The sequence below is a fragment of the Haplochromis burtoni genome, unplaced genomic scaffold (genome assembly GCF_018398535.1).
Source record: "Haplochromis burtoni strain Fernald_Lab_line unplaced genomic scaffold, NCSU_Asbu1 Contig_67, whole genome shotgun sequence".
In the NCBI taxonomy this organism is placed as follows: Eukaryota; Metazoa; Chordata; class Actinopteri; order Cichliformes; family Cichlidae; genus Haplochromis; species Haplochromis burtoni.
The window spans coordinates 1,559,890-1,584,944 of NW_024582428.1; the positions used below are offsets into that span (position 1 = coordinate 1,559,890).

At 39.1% G+C, this 25,055-nt stretch overlaps 1 protein-coding gene and 1 long non-coding RNA gene across 2 annotated transcripts in view; both read right to left on the bottom strand.

The window, feature by feature from the left end:
• The window catches only part of LOC102291380, a 4,662-nt gene extending 3,116 nt beyond the window's left edge, over positions 1–1,546 (bottom strand). Inside the window, exon 1 of the long non-coding RNA XR_316774.3 lies at positions 1,219–1,546. This is a non-coding gene — a long non-coding RNA (uncharacterized LOC102291380). The remainder of the gene's footprint in view (positions 1–1,218) is intronic.
• Positions 1,547–4,409: 2,863 nt separating this feature from the next.
• kifap3a (kinesin-associated protein 3a) lies at positions 4,410–22,425 on the bottom strand. The gene is given in 14 exon segments (XM_042221479.1): positions 4,410–4,439; positions 5,358–5,458; positions 8,986–9,120; positions 9,447–9,464; positions 10,589–10,829; positions 16,109–16,229; positions 17,115–17,214; positions 21,370–21,465; positions 21,468–21,504; positions 21,658–21,716; positions 21,840–21,946; positions 21,948–21,983; positions 22,085–22,216; positions 22,403–22,425. Coding segments are annotated over 14 exon segments (1,236 nt in total).
• Positions 22,426–25,055: the final 2,630 nt, after the last annotated feature.

The window sequence follows — 25,055 nt, forward strand, 5'->3', positions numbered from 1 at the left end:
ACACACACACACACACACACACACACACACACACACACACACACACACACACGAAGAATAACATAGGTCCGCCATCATAAATAGTGCTTCAATCTAGGGCTGGGTATCGTCACTGATTTCTAGAATCGATTCAATTCGATTTGAATTGGGGAGATTTTGCCACAGACAGTCAGAAATATTATAGTTCTGATCACTTATCAGTACATATCGGTATTTTTATATCTATAAAAAGAAAGCTGACACTTGTGAGACTTTATCAAAGGTGTGACAGCAGATTCCTTTGTGTCAAAGTAACTGAGGATAAAACACAGAAAAACATGAAGGTGGTTTTCCTGGTCTGGGTTTTTATAGAAGATGACCTTAAAAATACTGTGCAGTCAAAAACGAAGTGAAGCAAAGTTACAGAGGTTTGATTAGAGACACAGCTAAGGATTTTGCAATTTTGCATAATTTTAAAAAGTTTACATTTGTTCAGTATTGAACAGCAGAAATTAGGCTTTCTTGTCAGAAGTAAGTAAAAAAACAAAAAACAGCAGCCGACACCGTAGACTGGTTATTAATAAGTAAGTGAATAATGCAAAAAAACAGAGATTTTTAGATGGGAAACTATTCCTGAGAGAGAGAGAGCTCTACATGAAGTGTGATTTTTATCGTGGTGGAAGCAAAACAGCAAAAGTAAGAGGAAATTCGTGACAATGTTTATGTGAAGCGAAATGTGAAGCGTAGTTTGGATCGTCTTTGGCTGCTGGTTCAGTCAATATTGTTTGGAGAGAGATAAAACCTGCAGCTTCAGAATCTAGCGCAAAAAGGTAAACACAAAGCGCCCGCCGACGCTTCAAAATCAGCGAAGCTGTCAGCCCCGGCGGTGTGTCGTCTCACCGATTCTGATGCGTCGGCAGGTTTGTGTTTAGCTCTTTGTGCAGAATCCGTGTACCTGCTCTCATTTACTGTTTTAGCTGTTTGGCGGTTGTAGAAATTTTGTGAGGTTTAAATAAAATAAATTTATATTTTAAAAACGATTCAGGATTTTAATGAATCTATATCACGTTATTCAAGCTAGAATCAATTCTAATCGATAAATCGATCATCAAAACCCACCCCTACTTCATTTCGCTGGGATCAGCTGCAGGTGTGACGGTGAGCACAGGTGCTTGGGCCAGGGGCGGGAGCCCGTAATGAGCGAGAGAGGTCAAAGAACAAACAAAACGTGTTGCCTACCACAGAGTCAGCCAGCGAGGCACGGGGACCATGACACAATGTCCATCATCTCTACCCCACAGTCATACACCATTCTTCATCAGCTGTCAAACACATGATCCAACCAAATCAGTCAAGCAGTTCGATTAGAAGTATAAATCAAACAAAATGAATCCAGAATGCATCATGTCTGAATTGTACTGTACACTGATCAGACATAACATTATGACCACCTGCCAAATATTGTGTTAGCCTAAAGAGCCCTCACCCATTGAGACATGGACTCCACTAGAGAGAGCCCTGAATATGTGCTTTGTTATCTGGCACCAAGATTTTAGCAACAGATCCTTTAAACCTTGTGAAGTCAGGCTTCCATGGATCAGACTTGTTTGTCTAGCACATCCCACAGATGATCGATCGGATTGAGATCTGTGAAATTTGGAGGCCAAGTCAAATTCATTGTTGTGCTCATCAAAGTATTCCTGAACCATTTTTGCTTTATGGCAGGGCACATTATCCTGCTGATAGAGTCCACAGTCATCAGGGAACACCGCTTCCATGAAATGGTGTGCACATAGTCAGCAAATGTTTAGACGGTGATATCTGTGGTGCCCATTGTTGATGCTTTTGAGGGTGGACAGGGGTCAGCACGAACACCCTGACTAGTCTGCGACTACGCAGTTTCAATACGTAACAATTCATTCAGCCTTCGTTTCCACATGCATCAGTGTGTCTTGGCTGCCAGTTCAACACCGTTCCTTCTTTGGACCACTTTTGATAGATACTGACCAGTGCAGACTGGGAACACCCCACAAGAACTGCAGATTTGGAGATGCTCTGTCCTGCCCTGGTGATATGCTCCGTTCTGTGTGCTTGTGTGATATAAAGCAACTAGATGTAGAAAAAAGTGCTTGTATGGATGTCTGTATAAAAGGATGAGTGAATGCAGCACGGTGGCATGTTGGTTAGCACTGTTGCCTTACAGCAAGAAGGTCCTGAGTTCAGTTCCACCATCAGTCTAGGGTCTTTCTTTGCATGTTCTGGATGGATGATTAAACATGTTGTATAATGCACTTTAGGTGCTCAAGGACAGTAAAAGAAAATGCTATATAGGAGCCAGGCTTCTTGCATAATTCTAACCCTTGCTAGATGAAAACTCCATCTACTTTTATATATTTAAATTCTTTTCATATTCAGATTTGTAGACATTGAATGTGAGAGTGAAAAGGGGTGAGGACAAAATAGAGTGACAAGAAAATAATTTAAAAAGAAAGAAATTTGCAAATGCAAATTCTAGCTCTTACTCTCCGACTCGTTGGACTATTTGCTGTGTCAATTCCCAGCTTTCATTATCAACATTTAATGTCTCTTCCAGCTGATGACTATAAAAATAAAGGCAATAAATGTCCCAAAATAATTTTAAAAAGAAAGAGAGAAGAAGCGTCATTTCCTAAGCTACCCTCCTTCTGCTAACTAGTCTGTCTGTACGTCTCTCCTGCACTGATTTAACATTAAACAGGAAAGGCTCTGAGCTGAGGGGTGGCAGTGCGCAGGGAGCAGATTCCTAACGCCTCACGGGGAAGTGAGGCGTTAGGAATCAGAGAGAGAGGGAGAGAAAGACATAGGGCGGGCCAGGGTTAGGTATCACATACCAGGGGCCCCAGACTCCAAATCAGCCCTGTCTAGACTCTCTGGCACCTGCATCTGCTTATTTACCACAGAGAGCCACCGGAGGCTTTGTCAGGGCCACAGCACCATGCCACAATCTGACCAACACAGCTACCTCCATTCCCTCCTCCATCTCTGTAAGCACCTCTCCTTTACTTCTGGCTTCCCTGCTCTGTAAAGCTCGCATCGTACCAAATGGTGACCCCATTAAAACAGAAGACGGGGAAAAGGGCAGGTCAGTGAGCATGCTAAGAAAGTGATCAAAGAGAGGGGTCTTATAAATACAACAAAGGTGAGAGGATAAAAAGGTGGAAAATAGGGCAAAACAGTTGGTCAGGGATCCATTTTTTACAAATGGAAGAACACGTATTCCCTGTATTGAATTGAAATTGTGTTTTGTGTGGGAAGATAAACAAGGAGGATTAAGTAGACAGACAAAACTGGAAGTGAATCTTTGGGAATAATACAAGGACTCTAATGTTCTCAAGTCACTTTTGTTTTCATTGTGCTGATCAAAAAAGCTTCATAATAGTTTCACGAGCAGTATCCAGAAAGAACTTCACCAATTTAGAGAATATCATCATTTTGCCACATATGCCAGTTTCCAGTTTGGAAACATAGGGCTAAAAATATTAAAATGCCAAAGTGCCCAAAACTGTAGTTCCCTAAGCCTCTAAAGCCTAACTATGGGCAGAAATCTGTGCCATAAATAAAGCTAAAATACAAAGGTTTGGACACCGTTTTGCATGTTTCCCTACTGTAGGGGTCTCTGCAAGCATACAGAGGGGGTACTCTGAGAGGGTCCAAGATGACAACTTTGGAATTCTACTAGAAACAGTCGATCATATTTGTTGTCAAAGCTGAATTCAGGGCAAACTACGCTAAATTAGCGTTTTTAGCTAGCAGCTACAATAAGCATAAAAGTTACCTTACGGCTATCATTTGTTAACATGACGCTTGTTCTTATACATGTAATACATTTATTACCAACCTGAGAGTTCATCCGCTGGTCATTCGACATGACGAATGACTTCTGAAGTCTTAATTCAGCTCAAGACGCTGTAGATTCCCGTCAGTAACACTTTCGGTCCGCTAGTAAAACGTAGTTCTATTAATCTGCGCTTGAACCGGAACCGGATGTAAGTTCCAAAAAACTGAATTTTGGAACTGAAATTGAATTGTAGACCTGAAACTGAATGGTGAGAAGTGAAACTGAAATTATTCGAGAGCTGAATTTTTAAAGGATAAAATGCAGTTTCAAAGCAAATCAATTCATTTTCAAAATATAAAATTCAATTTCAATTTAGTGATGATCATTTTCAAACCATAAATTCAATTTCAAATTAGACTAATTCAAATTCAGTTTTCAAAAGCATTTATTCAAGTTACAATTCAGATTCAATCTGAGAAATTCAAATTCAAATTGAACTTATTCAAATTCAGTTTCTGATGGCACAGATTTCTGCCCATACCTAACCTGTCGCTGGGATCAGACAGGTGCTTTTCAATGATATCAGGGTCATTACGGTAATCCAGGTACGGTGTCACAGCATGTCCACAAAGACGAAGGTTGGCTGACAGAAGGATAGCGAGTGAGTGTGATGCAAAAAAACAGACATTTTATTCTTCATAGATGTCTTGAACCAGCCAGTTATGGTAGTTTGATCTAAAACCACCTTTCATGTAAACCAAAGTAGCTCCTTGAAGTTTTCTGAAAGAATGCATCAAACAGCATTAAATCTTAAAATGTTCAAGCTTTTAGCCATGAAAATATTTTTACAGACTGGTTAAACAAAAACAAACGCTTTTGGTCTCTATGGATACTCTTCATGACATTTGTGGATTTTTATAACTCATACATTGGATGTGTTTTTTAGCCATCTCCTGAGCCTAATTTAATTCCCTGAACTCAACTCTCCACTGTGCCTGTGCCTTTGGAGCACTTTTGTTGAAATTTAAGGGCAAGGTTGAAGTTCATATCCTGGTCACACTGCAAACAGGTACTCCTTCTACCATGGGAGAACCCTGATGTTAACATTAGCTGCTAACACGGACATGATGGCAGTGATGAAAGGAATGACTGACCCGGTCAGCTCAATCTTAGCAAACCCAAAAGATGTTAAAATAAAAGTTGAAAGAAATTTGTTTGAGGTTTTACCTTAATTTTCATCAGCAGCTGTATTTCGGTGTTTATGTCCCCTTTTAGTAATGGAAGTTAAAAACACTAATATGGAAAAAGATACAGAAAAATGTGAAATCGTGCCAGGTTGCTTTCAAGACTCACTGGAAAAAGAAATGAAGGAGGAAACAAAGCAATGTGCACACACTCTGACAGAAGAATGAGCAGCAATCCTCTGGTGGGTTTTGGTTCCAGATGTGGTGTGTCTCTCACTTTCGCTCTGTTTCTCATGCATTAATTCCTGTATGTCATTAGTTGCTGATGCTAATGTGTGTTTCTTGCTCTACTGGCAGTGTACATTAGCCAGTCTTACCTGCGGTATGCAGTCTGTGTCGGCAAACATGGACCTAAATTTGTGGTCCATGCTGATGTTATACAGAATGGACATGCTGAGCTGTCTCTGGCCCTCATCAGCTACAACATAAACACAAGAGAAGGAGGTAAGTCAATGGAGGAGGGGGAGGGAAGTTAATGGATGAATGACTGGTTGTGCTGTAATGTTCCACAGGATGCCAATGACCACATCTAGGAGGGCTGTGTGTTTTTCTAAAAATATTAATGGGCTGAAAGGCCTCTTTAATTGAAGGTCAATTGACATTCAGTGCAGAATCAGCAACAGTCAACTGCAATTTCTCAGTTTGTTGCGTCTCTTAAGCAGTTAGTAGACAAAAACATCATGAAGGCAAGATTGTCATGCTCTAAAGGCACAGCTCACCAAACATCACCAAGGCTGTAGCTGTCGCTCAGGAGGTAGAGCAGGTCATCTACTTACTGGAAGTTTGGTGCTCAGAGGCCTGGCTGCTGCAGTCTGCATGCCAAATATCCTTGGGCAAGATTTTAACCCAAAGTTGTTCTCAGATGCATCTATTGGAAGGTGGGAAAAAAAATGGCCCCTTACCTGCGCAGACTCATTCGCAGAGAATTTACATTTTAAAGCGTCAACTTTGCATGCGCCACCATGAGCACAGTTCAAAGAAGTATAACAGGAATGACTGCTCAGCCACTGGTCCCCTGCTGTCCCTGTCCACATCCACAGTGGGGTATAATCTAGGCTTAGGCTGTCGGTGAGCCCAGGAACTTTATGAGTTTGACCTGTGACCACAGCTGGGGGCCTGAAGGAGGAACCAGCTACAGAGAATTAATGAAGCTGAAACCAGAGTTTCACCTTGGGAGTTTTCATTAAGGGAAGTGTTAAGAGAGAGGCTTCTCACTGGAGGACAGCCACTGAGAGACACCCTGTAATGTCCACCAGCCTCCAAAGCCCCACCCTGTTCCAATTAAAACTGATCTCAGCTGTGTTCAGTCACTGGCTGTTTAGGAAGCCTTATCTCAGAAAAATTAGATCCAGATGTACTCAGTGAACCTCTGGAATCACAGAAGGGAGTGAATGCTAAGGAGAGGGAGCTTCTAGCTTTAATTGGGAAAACAGGAGGAAGCATCAATTTTACTGCCTTTAATAAGTTAAAGCCACGCTGCTCGCTGCTTTGGCCCTTCCCGTGTGCCCACCAATTGACCGGAACATGTGCTGCTCATTAGTGAGCCTTTACCTTAACCAGCACCTTGAAGTGCACAACTACCAACTGCACACACAGAGAGGCAATAAGCTTGTCCAGGCCAAGAAAATTCCCTACTTTTCTAGAATGAACATAGAGTCGAGGATTCTTTATGAGCGAAAAGAAAGACCCCATTAAATGTTCAAAACACAAGTAGGGTTAGGGCAGCAGAGAAGGAAAAAAAGGTAAAGGGGAGCTGTTAAGAATTAACTAGACTATGTTCAAGGGCAGTTAGTGGGAGAGCTAAACTTCAATTACACCCCAGGCTAATTTAAAACTGCCTAGCCTTTGTAAAATTACACCCACAAACATTAAGAAATGTCTGTGGGCTGCACCTCTCCATTGTTATTGAATTTTCTGGATAAATAAGCATGAAGGGTTGGGTATTTGAAGACATCACATACCACATAACGAGATGTTATAAAAATGCTTCACAAAGATCCCTGCCCCCACTTAAATCCTCTAATTTGTCTTGTAATTACAATCAACATGCTGCACTGTAGCTTATGATTTGAAGCGCTAGCAGTGGTAGAAATTTATTTATCAGTATTAAATACATTTCAGTAAGTGTGTTCGTGTACTTTTTCCCTCTGCCATTTCTCATTATTACACATACCTTAATTAATGCACAGTGGTTTGATTGCTTCGCATGTGCGGATTGGATTGGTTCTTACCGACATTTGGTGAGAATTTCGTGTCAATAGGGCCTTTAGGAAAATATTTACTTTAAAAATTAGTCACGTGTTCAATACTTATTTTACCTCCTATCATTTTCCAAATGACCTCATAAGATATATTTATAGATTTGACTTTTATTCCAAATCTCAGTATAATTTAAATTTGTGGAAAAGCTGTCTTCAACATATTTTCAATAAATTTTTGGTGAATGCAATTACTCTAACTGTGCTGTTTACAACATGTGAGTAAAGCTTTACAAACATTCTAACCACTTGCACTGTAGATCTTCACATTTTGTGTTGTGTGTTTGTGAAGAGCCCAAATTCTGACAATATCTAGCTCTTTTTCCAGTGGAGTCTGTATGCATTTATGATGAGTTATGTAACTAATTTAGGGGTGGGGGCATGCGTGCACAAGTAATAGTACGTAATAACATGTAGCAGTGAACAATCACGCCTGCTCATAGTACTAATGCACTAATATAACTAATTTACAGTGGAGTCTGTATGGCTTTATGATGAGTCATGTAACTAATTTACTTACTTTCAGTTTCATGTGATAGAGTCATTTTAAATAAGCATTTTAAATAAAGTAGTTGAAAATATAACAATAACATGCTTTGTGACTTCTTGGAAATTAAGGCAATATCTTAAATTCAGTTTTATTTATTTACTATTTATTTATTTATTTATTTGTTTTGGTTTTGTCTTAAATTCAGAGAAAACTTATTTTTTGGTTTATAAATTTGTTTTTGCCACAAGGTCCTGAGGTCCCAAGTCTTTTCTGCACTCCCGACCCCACTGATCCACTTTAATAGATGAAAAATGTAATTTACTGCACATTAAACTGTGAATTATTTTTTTTACCAAATGTTTATGCGTGAGCTGCAAAGCAGAGATGAAGAGAAATGATGTGTTCAAGCTTGATTGTCTGATGAAACAGGAAAGAGGTGATGATGTCAAGTAGAGTCTCCCTCTTCACTTTCATCTTATCAGTCAGGGTCAGGACCTCAGGTCTGGCCTGAACAGAGATCCAAAAGGCATGAAGGGAGAGGAGACCATTGCTGTGTTGTCTGTCCTTAGAGATAATTGCATTTAGTGTGTCAGCTGAAAACTGGACAGTTGGCAGAGGGAGCAGATGATTAATGGTCTCCTGGTTCACACACAGGGCACAGAACACACACACCTAGTGTCAAGACTATAAGCAGGCGTGATTGTTCACTGTTACGTGTTATTACTTGTGCATGCATGCCCCCACCCCTCCACAAAGCTCTACCTAAATCTCCAAAGACATAAATATCCATCTCTCAACCCTGATCGTATAAAACAAAATCATGTGACCAGAATCTGGCATGTTATTCGAACAAATACACTCTATTAATTATGTACTGTTACCTGAGCCTCTCCTGAGAGGTTTCAAAAGCCCCAACAGAGATGACGATGTCACACAACTCTGCAAAGACACATCCTGTGCAGCTTTGCAAAATGGTCCCAAGGGGAACTTCAAGGGATGGGCATAAAAGCTATATACATATGCCTTAATGATTGCAAATTAATAGCAGAGATCAATGTGTCTTTCTGATGTCCCGTGTCTTTCTGTTTTAGAAAACACCTTAAATGCTGGTTCCGACACATGAACCCACAATTAAACAAATCTACAGGAACAAACAAAGGGAAACATAAACACTTAATCTTTACTGGGACTGATTACCAAGCAGAGAGGAAAGTTTGGGAATGAATCCAGCCTGGTTGTGGAGAGAAGTGTCAAAAGACAGGCTGAACAGGAGGCGCAGGGTGGCGTCCAGGAGCTCCTTGTAGTCACTGGGAACGAAACGGGCCAGCTTCTCTACTGGTCACTTTGTATAGCACAGTATAAAGCACCTTGAAATGAGTTGTTGTGAACTGAAGTCAGATTGACACAGATATAGCACAGGGTTCAACTTCATCTACACTCTATGATTGTGACTATCAGCACAGCAGTGCCACTCAGTCTAGTTCTGCGTTCTAAAGTGTCTGTTTCCATCTCCTGTGATTTGCCGAAAGCCAGAAACCAGGGTGATGCAATCTGCTACCAGTTAAAACACACTCATTGCTTCTGTGTGCAAAACTAGCTCCAGTCACTCCATCCCAAACCAGACACTGAGCTGCATTATCAACTGCAGCCTGTATCACCTACCACTGACATTTCCACTGGTGACATAGGCAGAATAAAAATGTATTAGGCAGTACTGAACTCTTATCAGATTCAGTTTGCTGAGTAAATATAACCTGATAGGATCATCACTTTTTGATTCATTAAACACCCATGCCCTTAAATACTTCAATGAGTCAAAGTGTTGAAACCAACATTTCCATGCTGGACACAAGCTTGTGTGTGTATGAAAGTTTTTCTAATGTGAATTAAAGGTGTAATCAATGGTAAACAAGGAGATAAAGCAAGTTTCTGACAGGGCCTGGGCTTGATAAAGACCCACAAACTTGAACTAGACTGGAACCAGATGGGACTGGATTAGGGACAGTTGAAAAGCCAGGGTTCTGTTTGAGCACTATGGCCCACCAAAGTGGACTCTGAATAATGTTTTTAAAATGAAAATCTAATCTAAGCATGGTTTTAACTGGCACTGCAGAAGGTTACAGACATTTGTGAAAATATTATCCTTTACATTTTTGTATACAGTAAAATAAATCCTCAGTCCTTTATGAGTCATTTATATAATGTAACAAAACAATGCATTTAAACAAACCATTGATTAGACGAGGTGAAGATAAAGGTAGAAAATAGAATTTAAAAATCTAGTTTCAAACAGTTAGTCCAAGCTTTTCTAACAATGGTCATTTTGTTAAGATTTTACCTATTTTGGTAAGACTCTGTGCTCCACGGTGTCTGTAGGTTATACAGACTGTATGAAAAAGACAATATTATAATATTAATATTGTTTTACTTAGAAGAATGTGAGCAAGAAGTCTGTATTAATTAGGCTGGTTTAACATTCAACATTTTTGCTGACTTGGGACATTGTCCCACAATCTTCCCTCAAATTATTAAACCCAGAGCAAACTTCAGGTCCTTCCATAATATTTTTGTTGGATTAAGGTCATGACTTTGACTTGGCTACTAGAAAACATCTTTATTCTTCTTTAATCATCCTATAAATACTTGCGTTGTGCTGAAGGTAGCTGTTGTGCTGCATGAGATTCAGTATAGATGCCCTGATATTTTCCTTCTGAATTTTGAAATACTATACAAATATTCCAAATGCAGTTTTACAATGTTTAATAATACCTTCTCTTATAATCTAAGATCTTTTGTTTACCATTGTCAATCTTGCTCCCCAGGAAGATAGAGTGCTTCTTGAGGATGGTGATAACAACCAGCAGTAGCTCATTATCTTCACGGTCCACAATCTTCAAAAGCATGTGAACAGTGTTTTTGTTCCTCATCTTCAGCTCTGTGTGTGTGTCTTCACCCAGGTTGAGCAGCAGAAACAGAGCAACTGCAGGGTCAAAGATTACAGTGCAGGTAACAGTTATTTTAGCTGTGGTTCTTGTACCTTGCTTTTAAAGACTTTTTAGAACTGCTGTTTAGAGATAAATAAACCTTTACTTAATTATAAAAAGACACAAATACAAAAACACACTAAACTAGCAAAAAAATATGACTTATACAAGTGGACCTTAAAAAACAGAATACTGTAAAAAAGTTAAATTCCCACCCGGATCCAGTAAGGGTCCTGCTAGACCCCCATGCTAAAACCAAGCCCTGGAATGGCACAGCTACGTCTGCAGCCTGTCCGCACTCTGTATGATTGTGTATGTGACAAATAAAGGTTGGTTGTTGTTGTTCTTTATTTGCAGCTGAATTTAAAAACGGTAAACTTTAATAAACTATTTTCATTACATGTGAATTGTTTTCAAGACCTTTTTGGTTAAATTTGATGATTAAAGCTTATAGCTCATATAATTCAGAAATCTAATATGAAAAAATAATAGAATATTACATCTCAAGTACGTAAATTAATATTTTAAAAGTATAATATGTGTCTTGGTCTGGTTCAGTACACTCAATCACAAACATGGGCAAAACTGATGACTTAATATTTGTCCAGATGATGATGATGATGATGATGGACAGCCTCCACAAGAAGGGTAATGAAGGTCACATCTGAAAAAACTGAATATCAAAGGATATGAATGGAAAAAAGTGATGGAAATTCTTTTTAGAGAACCGGCTCTTTTGGCTCGGCTCACTAAAAAGAGCCGACTCATTTGGCTCCCAACCAGCTCTTAGGGCGGTTTTGTTGCTTTAATTAATTTATTATCAACAACAATATAAAATTATGCAGAAAAGAAATTACTAATGTAAAAAAAACTGTGGTTTTATTTATATATGTTTATATATAAATATATACGGTGGCCCCTAGAGACAAAGCACGTACAAACTCCAAAACACATTTCTAGCGTTAACTGAACTTCCAAAACAGAGCTACCTAGATCACTTAAATTACACAATTGAAAGCATGTGTGTATTGTTTGTGTATTTATACACAAGCACTCATATATATTCAAATAATTTAAACAAATGTTCATTTACCTGTTACTACCACACACCAAATCCGGTCGTTGGTACTTGCTGGCTTGTGTAGCCACTAGGTAACAAAAGCTCAACACTGTGCCTAGCATCCTGGAGCACTTCTGTTGTGTTTTGTACGTGTTTTGAGTTTTTACATGTTTTGGAGTTTGTACGTGCTTTGTCTCTAGGGGCCTCCGTAAATATACTTTTATTTATTCACTCCACATAAAATGTAATAAATAAATCATATAATACAAAAACCAACTATTCACATTTCAACTTTTAACTATTTAAATTTTCAGCTTTTTCCTTTTAAACAAATTTAAAGTGAAACAACACAAAACACTGCAAACCACAACACAATAAATATAAATTAAAATATGCAAAACAAAGAAGATTCACATTCTCTGTCATATAGGCCTGGGAGGATTTTTTGGGAGAGTGTTTTCCTACTTGGAATTGCATACATAGGATTCACTGCATGAATAAACTTTCTAAATCCTTTATCATCTGTAACTGAAAATAGTTGTGGATGATTACTATACCTTTCTAATGTGATGATGTTGTGTCTTGTTGTTGCCCCCTCCAGCTCTGTTCCTTTGCTACTGCAAGTGTAACTACTGCTCCTCCTCCCTCTGCTCAGTGCAAGCACAAGGCTCACGTGCGGAGTGAAGTGAAAAAAAGTGCGAGAGAGAGGGTGAGAGAAAGAAAAAAAACAAACAAACACGGCTTCTGTCGTTCACTTCAAAGAGCCGGCTCTAAGAGCCGTTTCATTCGCGACCAACAGATCACTAATGGAAAGTTGACAAGAAGGGAAACGTGTGATAGCAAAAGATGTATAAGCAATGGAGATGAAACCAGCATTAAAGAATTATTAAATAAGAACTTGTGACAGCTGCTACAACTCTCACACAATCATAGCTGGAACACAGGTGGTGGTAGTTGATCCACTGTGCTTTCTCAAGTTCTTGATGGGAATACCAGGTAGTATGAGCTTGGTGGCATGATGATAGAGTGGGTAGCACTGTCCCCTCACAGCAAGAAGGTTCCTAGTTCAAAACCTGGCTGGAGGCTTGTGTGTGGAGTCTGTATGTTCTCCATGCGTCTCTCCAAGTACATCAGCTTCTTTCCACAATACGAAAACAGGATGAAGTGCATAGAATAAAACACTGTATGAATGGGTGGTTAAACTGTTGATTGTAGACTTAAGTTGTTTAAGCAGTCAGTAAGACTCACAATGTGCTATATAAATGCCAGTCCATTTTCATTTATAAAAGAACAGCAGAAAGTATTTATCTGTTACCTAGTTGACAGAAAGTGTAAAACCCCAAAATATACATGAGCTGAAGGCTGCTTTCAAAGCAATCTGGGCTTCAATAACAACTCAGCACTGGCACACGTGGAAGTTATGCCACGCTGACAGAGTAATTCCTGGCAAAGGAGCATAAAAGAAGATATTTTTCAGAATTTGGACATTTATATCTTATAAAATCTTTTTTTAAAATTGAGCTCATGAAATATTCAAATAATACTACTTCCGCCGGTGGAAACCCAAACAAAACACGCATTTAGAGGCTCTAATACCTGCGTCTTAATCTCGCTGTCCATGTCACCTCTACTTGCGGCCCACATAATGACATGACTAAATATTTTTAAAAATTATTTTTCCAAAAATTTATTTAATATGAAGGCAATAGGCAGTGTGTTACAGGTATAGCCCTAAAGAATGGGGACTCATGGGCAGTATAGCCCAGTTGTAAGTAAGCTATTAAGACTCGACTGTACACTGTGTTCGTGTTTTTTCTCTGAAACAATAAGTTCCATTGGAGCAGCCTTTCAACGCCTCTCTCTGTCTTTGACGAGCAAAGTTGACCCAGACAACAAAGTAAAGCTAGTTTTCAGCTACGAGCCCAACACGCAACGTATTAGCCAGAGGTCCCTTTGCTACGGTTCGGAGCCGCGGACCTGTACGAGATCGCTGCAAAAAGTGCAGCCTTACCTAACGTCCGCCCTACTGTTACTCATTTTATATTAAGATTTAAAAATCTAGTTGGTATTGGTATGGCGACTATCCTTCAGTAATAGTAATAAATCACACAGCAATAGTACATTCATGTAGTTGGAAAAAGCATGATAATATATTAAGTAATCCAAAGTATTCAGAATACGTTACTCTCATTGAGTAATGTAACAGAATACGTTACAAAATACATTTTAGGGGATTTATTCTGTAATCTGTAGTGGAATACATTTTAAAAGTAACCTTCCCAACACTGGTTACTCTAAGAATACTGCTGATATCTTTCTTTTGTTTTGTAGCAGTCCTCAAGCAGATTAACTGCATATGCTTCTTAAGTGTAACCAGTGATTAGGTTAATTATTGGTTAATCTTGCATTTAATTTCATGCAAAAACAGTGAAGACAAGCAACCCCAGGTATTTTTTTGTCTGATCAGCAGTATAGCACCCAAAGTATCCACCTCACTATCTATGACCAAGAAAAAGAGCACATCTTTCCTTGTGAAAAGCTGAACTTTTCATTTAGTTTCAAAAACATCATATAGAACTATGGATTCATTCATACAAATGATTCATATTAAAAGTAAAATCACAGACAAAAAATTAAGAAAGAAGGCAAAATAGACCCACACAGCAAATCCAGCACGTCCAAATTAACACTGTCGGATTTGATTTCAACACTATTAAAGTGTCTATATGGGTCCACACCAGAGAGTGTTAATTTAACTCTTTTTGGAGAGTTGGTACGTTAACTCTGATTTAGTGTTAAACACCAAATCTGTCTGGAGTTGATAATTTAACACTTGGTGTTAAGAGTTTATATATTAACTCTCAAAGAGTATTTTAGTTTAACTACGTAAGAGTTATCTTCTAATTCATTCTAAAAAGCAGGAATTTTACTGTTCTGAACTTCTAGAAATTTCTTTTGGAAATAAACATTTACTAAAAAGATGCAATGGTTTTGAAAAACATTTATTCTGAACTGTGCACCACAATTTCAAAACATTTTCTGAAAGATGTAACAGTATACATGTTCTCACTTTCATTAGAATTGTGTTTATCAAAAGGTCTGACATGGTAAATGCAAATAACAGCATTCTCATCACTTATTTCTTCAAAACAATATGCATGTCCTTCATTCATTCCTTTGTGGAACTTCAACGCACTTCTGCTCTCCCCCATATTCCATCTTCACAAGCATATCCTGTGCGGAGATCGAATAAAAATTAGTTGACACTAGTTAATGGCACAAATAATCCAGTAAACAATTGCAGCACAGTAAAAAAAAAAAGGAATCATTTTACACCTCAGAGTTACATTAAAAGAATGTGACTCTGCTTAGAGTAAAATTAACTCTACTTTTGCAAGAAGACTATTAACACCAAAACATTTAACACTTTTGAATTTGCTGTGCACAAAGGACATAAAATCCTGTTACTGAAACTAGTTTTACAGCACGGTAAGCATAATTAGGAACAACAAATAAAACCAAAGATCTATTGCATAGAGGAAAATCAAAGTGAAGAACACTCTACCTTGGAGAAACCTGGTTACAGCAGGATGATTATGTTAGTTTAAATCTACACCCAGACTCATACTAATTGCCAGAGTCCTCAAAGCACAGGCCGAGGAGGGAATCTTCCACTCCAGCTTATTAATCAACCAAAGACCGAAACAGAGTATTATTTAATTTGAAAGCCTGACGCTTAGCCTTGTCCACCCTAGCTGAAAACCTCAGAAAACTGTTTTATTTTTTATTTGTTATCCATCATCTACCTGAGCCTTACTCAGAGTTTCTACCCGATTTCTATCGATCTGACTTTTTATCTGACTTTAGTGCTCAACTCAGATAAAAATAATTATTCTGGCCACTTTTTAACTCACAAAAGTGCTGCAGTTATGGCCAAATGATGCAGTTTAAGTTATCATTTAATGTCTGTGAAATTAAATAAACTTAGCTGATTTAATTTTCTGGAGCAACAACGGGTCAAAGAACCAAAACAGCAGGAATCACACCTAATTTATCAACAATTATAGCTGCATACGGAGAACAAGCCACAGGACAGCTGAACTAATCACCCACTAAAATTAAGTCTACATAGACTTCTTGTGTTCTTCCTCTACTTTCTTTAGATTTTTGTCCTCAGAGAGTGCTTCATGTAGCAATAGTCAAGGAACTCAAATAAATACAAACCACAAAAAACACATAATCAAGTGTTTTTGACTCTTTATAAAGGGATATAAGCCTCCTTCTTCTGCAGCTCATCTTGCCAAAGGTCATACTTCTTCAGCTCATATTCAATGAGGTTCACACACAGGGACCCAATCTTGAAATGTGTGATCATTCCATGGAACTGAAGTAAAAGACTGCTATTTATCCAAAAGTGAATTTTCAAAACTATTTTTTTTTCTTTTAATCAAATTTGGGATTCCAGCTGTCATTGAAATTACCCAATCGGTCACCCCTGAAATATTTTACAAAGCAAACTGACAAAGTCAAAACACATCCAGTCAAACAGTATGTCCTTGTCTGACGCATAATCAGCCCAACCTGAGCCATTTCACAAGCCAATTAGTGTAACATGGACAGGGAGACAAGCCAAGAATGACGATCAGTTTTCAGACATACATCTTGAAGCCTAAATTCGCCCTGACAGACGTTTATGTGTTGTTTTAGTGAGGGCTTATTTTATCGTTTCAAAACACACAGCTAAAGAGTAAAACTTTGCTGCCAAAGATGGGTGATTAATGTGAGAGAGACAGAGAGAGAGCAGATAAACATGAACATGACCCTGGAACAGGACAACTGAAATATAATAATATAAATAATCTAACAATATATTAACAAGATGCATATGGCTGGTATGTTCGGATGTCCAGATACCTTTGGCCATGTAGTGGGTATATTGCTAGGGGTATCCATACAAATTGATTTAATAAAAAGGTGTATCTAACTATGGTGTTGAGGTGGGGTCTTGGGTCAGCTCCAAATGGGGGAGGTGGAGCTGGATGGCTCAGGGCCATCAACAGGTGAGGTGACTGGCACATCTCTTGTACATGAGCTAATCCCTCTGTTGCTTCCCATTTCAGCAGCGTGCTGGAGCAGTATGCAGTTAAGGAGCAAACCACATCACTGTTCTCCCTGCCTCTATTGTAGATACACCAAGCTTATTCTAGAGTGGCTTGAATGCCATCTCCGATTCTAAGCCCTGCTATGTTACTACTCTTGAAACAATATACTAGATTTTTTACCTGGAGAAACAGAAGAAGACAGAGATGATGGTTGTTGCCAAGTCCATACTCCACTTCCAGTCTTCTCTTAGGACTCTGGCCAAGGCTCTAAGGACAGTTTCTGGGAACACACGGGTAAACAAGAGTCATTATAGATATGTGTAATGCATATGCAGGAGACAAAATAAAGGAATGAGGAAGGAAAAGAAAGGAAAAGCAGAGTTTTTGAAAGTGCAACTGGAGGTTAATTTAAAAGAGTGTTGGGTAATGTGATCATGCTGACTGCTACTGGGGATTGTGACCTGTGGGTGCTTCACATCCAACATGTGTCTCAGTGTTCATCTCTTCTTTCCACCCTGACCCCAGAGTCTCGGTTCACATGAATACTTGGCTCTTATCAGTACTGGACTGCCTGATGTGGCGTGGCAGATGGAGTGAGCAGACAATGCTTTATGACAGAAACAAATGAAGTTGTGCCATCTCACAAAGGATGGAGGCAATGATGGATACATGCTGTTACAGGGAAAAAAGGGCTTTTGGTCACGAAAGGGAGACGAGCAGGAGCTGAGCTCTGTTTTCTTCCCAAGTCAAAGAGTAGCAGAGTGAAGGAGCTATAACACTGAGATCTTAGTGAGTTCTAGCAATTTTGATCTAAATACAGTCATTAAGTAAAGGTTTGCAGTAATTCATGGTTCGTCTTCTAAAAGTCATGTGAGTTTAATTTCAATTTTGAGCATAAAGACTTTTTATAGATCTGAGTAAGGTCAAGTCAGAGAATGATCCAGGAAGAATATCTTTGAACAAACACTTAATAATCTGATCTCAGTATATGACCACCTCATTCAGACTGCGGCTTTTTAAATTATTATTATTATTTTTTAATTTTATTTATTTGAACAACTCTCCTATCTATGTACAAATACAGTTTCTTCAGAGAAATAGAATACAGTCACAGACTTAAGGCACAAATATAGGATCTATAGTGGGAAAAAAAGAAAAAAACAATATATAAAAAAATATAATAATAATTAGAAAAATAAATAGTAGTGCGTTACACCCAACACTGCACAAAACTATCTGTCTTTCCAAAAAAACACAAAAACTTTTCAGTAGTACTGCATAAAATCCTGTTTACTCTTTCCCTCCCAGGCTTCTAGACTTCTAATTGGCCAACATTTCTACACGGCTTGGATTTGGTTCTTCACAACGTTTGACTGTGTTTTGGCCGTTTACATGTGGACGGAGAGATTTTTCAAAACTGCACGTGTGGACAAGATTAAAAAACAAAAAACAAAAACGGAAAATCTCTGTTTTCAAAAATACCTGTGTATGTGTGGACGTAGCCTATAACGTATCTACCTTCCTTACCCTTTATTTTCTTTGCGAGATTCAAACTTAAGGGAATTAGTTATCAGAATTGCAACCCCTCTTTTCCTAGAATTTGTATGAGAGCTGTAGAAGGTGTTTTTGAACCTAAATTTCCTTAATTTTTCGTGTTCTATTTTTGATAAATGAGTTTCTTGTAAGAAAATTATCTGTGTCTTCTCCTTTTTGAGTTTAGTCATAATCTCGGCTCTTTTAACTGGGTTACCAGTGCCATCAACATTAAGGACATACACTTTATTTCTTCATGTGTAGTATGCATTATCCTTTTGTGATTTACTGGCTGTCTTTTGAGACCCCCACAGGCACCCCATTGAACCCTTGTTTAAATAAAACATTTTCATTAACAAACTGCAACTTAGTTTAACTATGTACAAATAAGAGGACTTCAATAAAGATGTACCAGCCACCTTCCCCACCTGTTGTTCCTCTTTTTGTTTTTGGGGGGTATGTCTCTCGTATTGAAAAGCCCCCCCTCCAGTAATGAGATATGACTCACGAAAGATTGTCACACTCATACTAGTGCTTGTTATTATGTACAGTCCATCCCTAGCCAACTTTGTGTTCCATATAGTCCTACCAGACACACCTTAGATCCATCTTCAATCAATCAATCAATCAATCTTTATTTATAAAGCACTTTTCATACAAAAAAAAAAAGTAGCACAAAGTGCTTTACATAGTTAAAAGCAGCCCACCCCACCCTCCAACTCACTCCCCACACTCTCATTAACATAAATCTTGTTGTCATACGTCTCCATATTTGCCTCTCATTCATTGTTATTCCATATGGAAAAGATATATGTAAATCTTATAAAGTTTCTATCTGTCTTGTGTGAAACTTGTATGAAAAGCATACAAGAGTGAAAACAGATATAAGATCCCTTGAAAAATTATATAAATGAAACGTATGTTTTGGATACTTACTAAAACAATATATGAAAGTAATGAGAAAGTGGCCACTTTCATGAGTAAATCATATAAGCCTTATATGATTAACTATATGAAGTAGGTCACATCTTATGCAAGTCTTTTATAAGTTTTCACTATTTCTTTTCCATATGGGATCCCTATGCTGAAATTCTTGAAGTCTCTCTCGAGCTCACCTGCTAGCCAGGACCGGACCGGTTTCCATGTCGCTGCCCGGTTGACAGACGTCCCTCAGTGCTCTTTTTCTCTCCCGGCTGATATACACTCAACAAAAATATAAACGCAACACCTTTGTTACTGCTCCCATTCCCCATGGGATGGACGTAGAGACCTAAAATTCATTCCAGATACACAATATAACCATCCCTCCCAAACAGTGGTCACAAATCAGTCCAAATGTGTGGTAGTGGGCACATCTGCTATATTGAGATAATCCATCCCACCTCACAGGTGTGCCACATCAGGATGCTGATCTGACATCATGAGTAGTGCACAGGTGTACCTCAGACTGCCCACAACAAAAGGCCACCCTGGAATGTGCAGTTTTTTGCGCTATTGGGGGTCTGGGGACCCAGAACCGGTCAGTATCTGGTGTGACCACCATTTGCCTCATGCAGTGCAACACATCGTCGCATGGAGTCTATCAGATTGTCAATTGTGGCCTGTGGAATGTTGGTCCACTCCACTTCAATGGCTGTGCGAGGTTGTTGGATATTCGTGGGAACTGGTACACGCTGTCGTATACGCCGGTCAAGCACATCCCGAACATGCTCAATGGGTGACATGTCCGGTGAGTATGCTGGCCATGCAAGAACTGGGACATTCTCAGCTGCCATCTGCCCTGAACAATGTGAACCATGATTCATCCGTGAAGCGCACACCTCTCCAACGTGCCAGACGCCATCGAATGTGAGCATTTGCCCACACAAGTCTGTTACGGCGACGAGCTGGAGTCAGGTCAAGACCCCGATGAGGACGACGGGCATGCAGTTGAGCGTCCCTGAGACGGTTTCTGACAGTTTGTGCAGAAATTGTTTGGTTGTGCAAACCAATTGTTCCAGCAGCTGTCTGGGTGGCTGGTCTCAGACGATCTTGGAGGTGAACCTGCTGGATGTGGAGGTCCTGGGCTGGTGTGGTTACACGAGGTCTGCGGTTGTGAGGCCGGTTGGATGTGCTGCCATATTCTCTGAAACGCCTGTGGAGACGGCTTATGGTTGAGAAATGAACATTCAATGCACGGGCGACAGATCTGGTTGACATTCCTGCTGTCAGCATGCCAATTGCACGCTCCCTCATTGCTTGTGGCATCTGTGGCATTTTGCTGTGAGACAAAACTGCACATTCCAGGGTGGCCTTTTGTTGTGGGCAGTCTGAGGTACACCTGTGCACTACTCATGATGTCAGATCAGCATCCTGATGTGGCACACCTGTGAGGTGGGATGGATTATCTCAATATAGCAGATGTGCCCACTACCACACATTTGGACTGATTTGTGACCACTGTTTGGGAGGGATGGTTATATTGTGTATCTGGAATGAATTTTAGGTCTCTACGTCCATCCCATGGGGAATGGGAGCAGTAACAAAGGTGTTGCGTTTATATTTTTGTTGAGAGTAATTAGTGTTTTCCTAAGGTCACTTGATATAATTAAAAGTAATCAGAAGAGCACAAAACAAGTTAAACCATAAACCACGATTATAAAAGAGATACCAGTACATTTTCAACAGAATACCTCACGCTGTGTTCAGTTATTATGAATTTTCAAGTAACAATTTTACCGTGTTTAAGAATGAACACTACATATCACACATGGGCACTGCGTGATAATATAAAACTAGGATTTTGATCCACCATACTCTGATAAAGCTGGTTGAACCAAAAGTTGGAAGTATACCATTAATTAGCATATGACATAAAATAACGTTGCAAAACCAAAAACATAGAACTACTAGAGAAAGTAACCATTCTGTATGAGTTCCCTCAGGTTATCTGGGTTGCGAGCCAGCTGGAGGATGAGAGTTGAGGTCTTTTCCTCAATGTCCTCATAAAGCAGCTCACATATTCATCAATTCTGATGATGCCCGCTTTGTTGTCCAGCTGTAAGAAAATAAACACCAGTCTTCAAAGAGAATACAGTACCATATTGAAGAATAGTATATAAACATATATACTGTTTTACATATGATCCAACACTGCACTCCATTATTAACTAAAACAAGATTTTGATGGAGCCTTAAAATCAGTCCCTACTTCTAATCCAGCATAAGGAGGAAAGTCTCGAAGTGATATCTGTTTTTTCACCTGGGTGTCTGTGAAAAGCAACACCCATAACAAAACTATTACGATAAACTAGTTCCATCATTCATAAAGAATGAGTCTTACAACAAATGCTCGCAGTCATATTAAAGTAGTCCTAGAAAACTCATCTGTACCATTTGATTGCTTGCCGTTTTGCAGGTAGAAGAGCAACTGTTCCACTTCATGGAGTTTAGATGGGTGAATCAGTGGACATTCCTCAACCACCTTCTGAGCAAGAGTGTGTGTCTGTGCTGGCATTCAGGCCTTTTAGGAAAATGCTAAAAGTGGCAAAAATGCAAAGGTAAACATTAAATTACAATGTTTTTTTTAATGTAAGGTACATAACAAAAAATCAGCTCATGTCAATAATTAGTCTCACATTTTCTGACAATCTTTTTGGACGACAACCTTGGGTTCCTCCAGCTCCCCAAGAACAGTTGCCTCCACCTTATACTGAACAACAAGAGCTGTGTCAGTCGGGTGGATATCCAGAGTGCATCCCTTTAAGTTCCTGTGGGTCAAGCAATTGTAAAAGTTGTAATCATCTGCACGGAGCTAACTGCCAGATACTAACAGCTCTCCAGTGAGAATCACCTGTTTTGATTTCTTGGGTACATTTAAAACAATTCAGCTGTTGTTACTAAAAAAAAGATGCTACTGGAAATCTCAGTAAACACATCCACCATCTCATGACTACCTGACAGACTGGCTGTAGTACATGATACTGGGAAGTGATCTGTCTGGTGTTGTGGGGCTGTGGTGTCTCCATTTCTAGTCACCTTGTACAACCTCAGACTTTCAATACAACTCTGGGTCATGCCACATACAGAAATACTGTCATTAGTCTCCAGTAGTTTAATTTACAGAGCATTGTGGAAATTTTTTTGGAGTGGTCTGAAAGGCATCATCTGCTTTTGAATGTGAAGAAGACCAGAGAGATGGTGATCAATTTCAGAAAGGAACAGGACAGCTACACAGCCCTTGTCTACCCTGAGACAGGATGTTGATGAGATGGGCATCCGCATCGACATCAGGCTGAACGGGAAGTCCAACACAGTTCAGTAAACAGGTGCAATTTCCCAAGGAAGCTGAGACCGTTTAAAGTGTGCCGCAATATCATTTTCTAACAGTCAGCTGTGCTAAGTACAGTGTATTTTGCTGTGGTCTGCTGTTTAACGGCTGGTGACACCAACAGTGAAAATACTATACATCTGTGTGGCAGAGAGGCATCTCACATATGTAAGTACTGTAACAAAAAGATTTACCAAATAAAGGATGCATAAAGTATTTAACACCTCATCTCATTTTTTGTGTGATTTGTTTAGCTGGTTAGTGTTTTTTGTCTCACGGCTATGCAATCATATGCCTTTTTGGGAGAAATCAACTGAGCGACGAAATAATGACTGATCTATATTATGAGACGCCTCTGTGGTTAAATCAAATTCAAACTTCCTCTGAGATACTTTCAAAAACGTCTAACTGCTGTTATCATGTAAACTGACAAAGCAAACCAAAATATAAAATAAAATTGAAACATTAAAGCCTTAAACTTAGGAGATGTTCAATGACTCAGCGGGGTATTTTTCCACTCCATTGAAATATTTTCACAGTTTCCAGGCGCTCCCAAAAACAAATGTCTCTGCATTACTTGAAACATTCCCAGTAAGATTTCGTTTAAATCATTGTACGTATTTTTCGGACCATAAGGCACACCAGATTAGAAGGTGCACTGTCAATGAACGGGTAAACATTAACTTTTATCGAGTGGTTAGCGTTTATCCTCCAGATTCACCGTTTATATTATGCTAACATAGCTGTGTTGCTAGCAATCACGTAGCACATCATTATATACCAGCTAGCCCAACATCAGTAATCCCACAAACGTCACTGCTGTTTAGTTTTCTGTCTTCATTTATGTTGGAAGTGATAGCAGAGCTATACGATTGAATTTTTTCAGAAATCCCTGTCAGAACATGGTATATCATGTTTAGGTGGAAAATAGCGAGCTAACTTCCTGCTAACTTCTAATTCCGTTAAATTTAATAAATTCTGTTTTCATGGATGCCTGGATGTTAAACTTAATTGTTACACCTAGTAAAGCAGCAACACTGATCATTTTATTAAAGATGAAAGAATTTAGACAGTCTTAACTGTCAGTGATGCCGCCGTGTTCGTTTGACTTTAGGACCTGAAGCGGAGTTTGGACCCTGATTACTCCGCCGCCAGGCTTAGAACAGTAGCCGTAATGCTCTGACAATCCATCAAGTGGTGTGTTACTTTTACATTTAGTAAATGCTTACTAAAGCATTTTTGACAGATTTTTGACTGCCATGTACCACATAAAATCGATTCGAGGTCAGTAAGCACAACCAGAATTCATACATAAGGCACACTGTAGATTTTTGAGAAAATTAAAGGATTTTAAGTGCGCCTTATAGTGCGGAAAATATGTATATAGGGCTTTGGAATTGACGGCGCAATGTATTGTGGGAGTTCGGTGCCATATTTGAAGGCTACGAATCAAAACAAACTGTTGGAAGGAAGATTGCTACGAACCATGCTTAAAAGCAGCTCAAAAGAAAAAGGATGGTATTGAGACAAATCTCGTCCGGATGTAAAGAGACGGTACTTGCAAAAAATAGCGTGCATTGGAAATGTGGACCTGTATGAAATACGGCAGTGGAGTAGAAACCCAGAAGACCAAACCGCTATTAACTTACCCTGATATATTTTCATATCTCGTCTCTGGAGTCAGCGCATACACGGCGAGCCAATTTCGCAATTATAAATCTCTGGAGGCACACAGCCAATTCACCAATGGTTAAGTACAAGATTTGCCTATTTTTAAGCCTCCACGTTGTGAGTATATCATCATTCAAAAAAAGGTAAGTCAACTTGAGTACTGCGAGTAAAATGCGTTTGATCCCCCGTGAACATTCAGATTGATTAGCGCAAGCATAAATTCAGTCATGAGGGCGAAATTACAGTGAGAACAGAACATGTGGAGACTCTGTTAGATGGATAACATAGTGAGTTCAGTGCATTGATGTGACATTGTCCTGAAGGATTTAGTCATTCTCAATGGTTAAAGAAATTGCAATAATTTATTCATATTTACTATAAATAATCCTAATTATATATCTTGCTTCCGTGTTTGTGTCCTGTGTCACTACAATACATTTAGTTTTATACATTGATAATTGACCTGCATAATCTCCTTATCATATTAGGTGTCCATAACTGTCACTTACAGACAAACTTTATGCTTTCTCCATCTTGAAAGTGATTACATTGATGTATTACATACTTTAGGTTTATTTTTTGCAGGCAGGTTTCTAAAAAAGAACAGG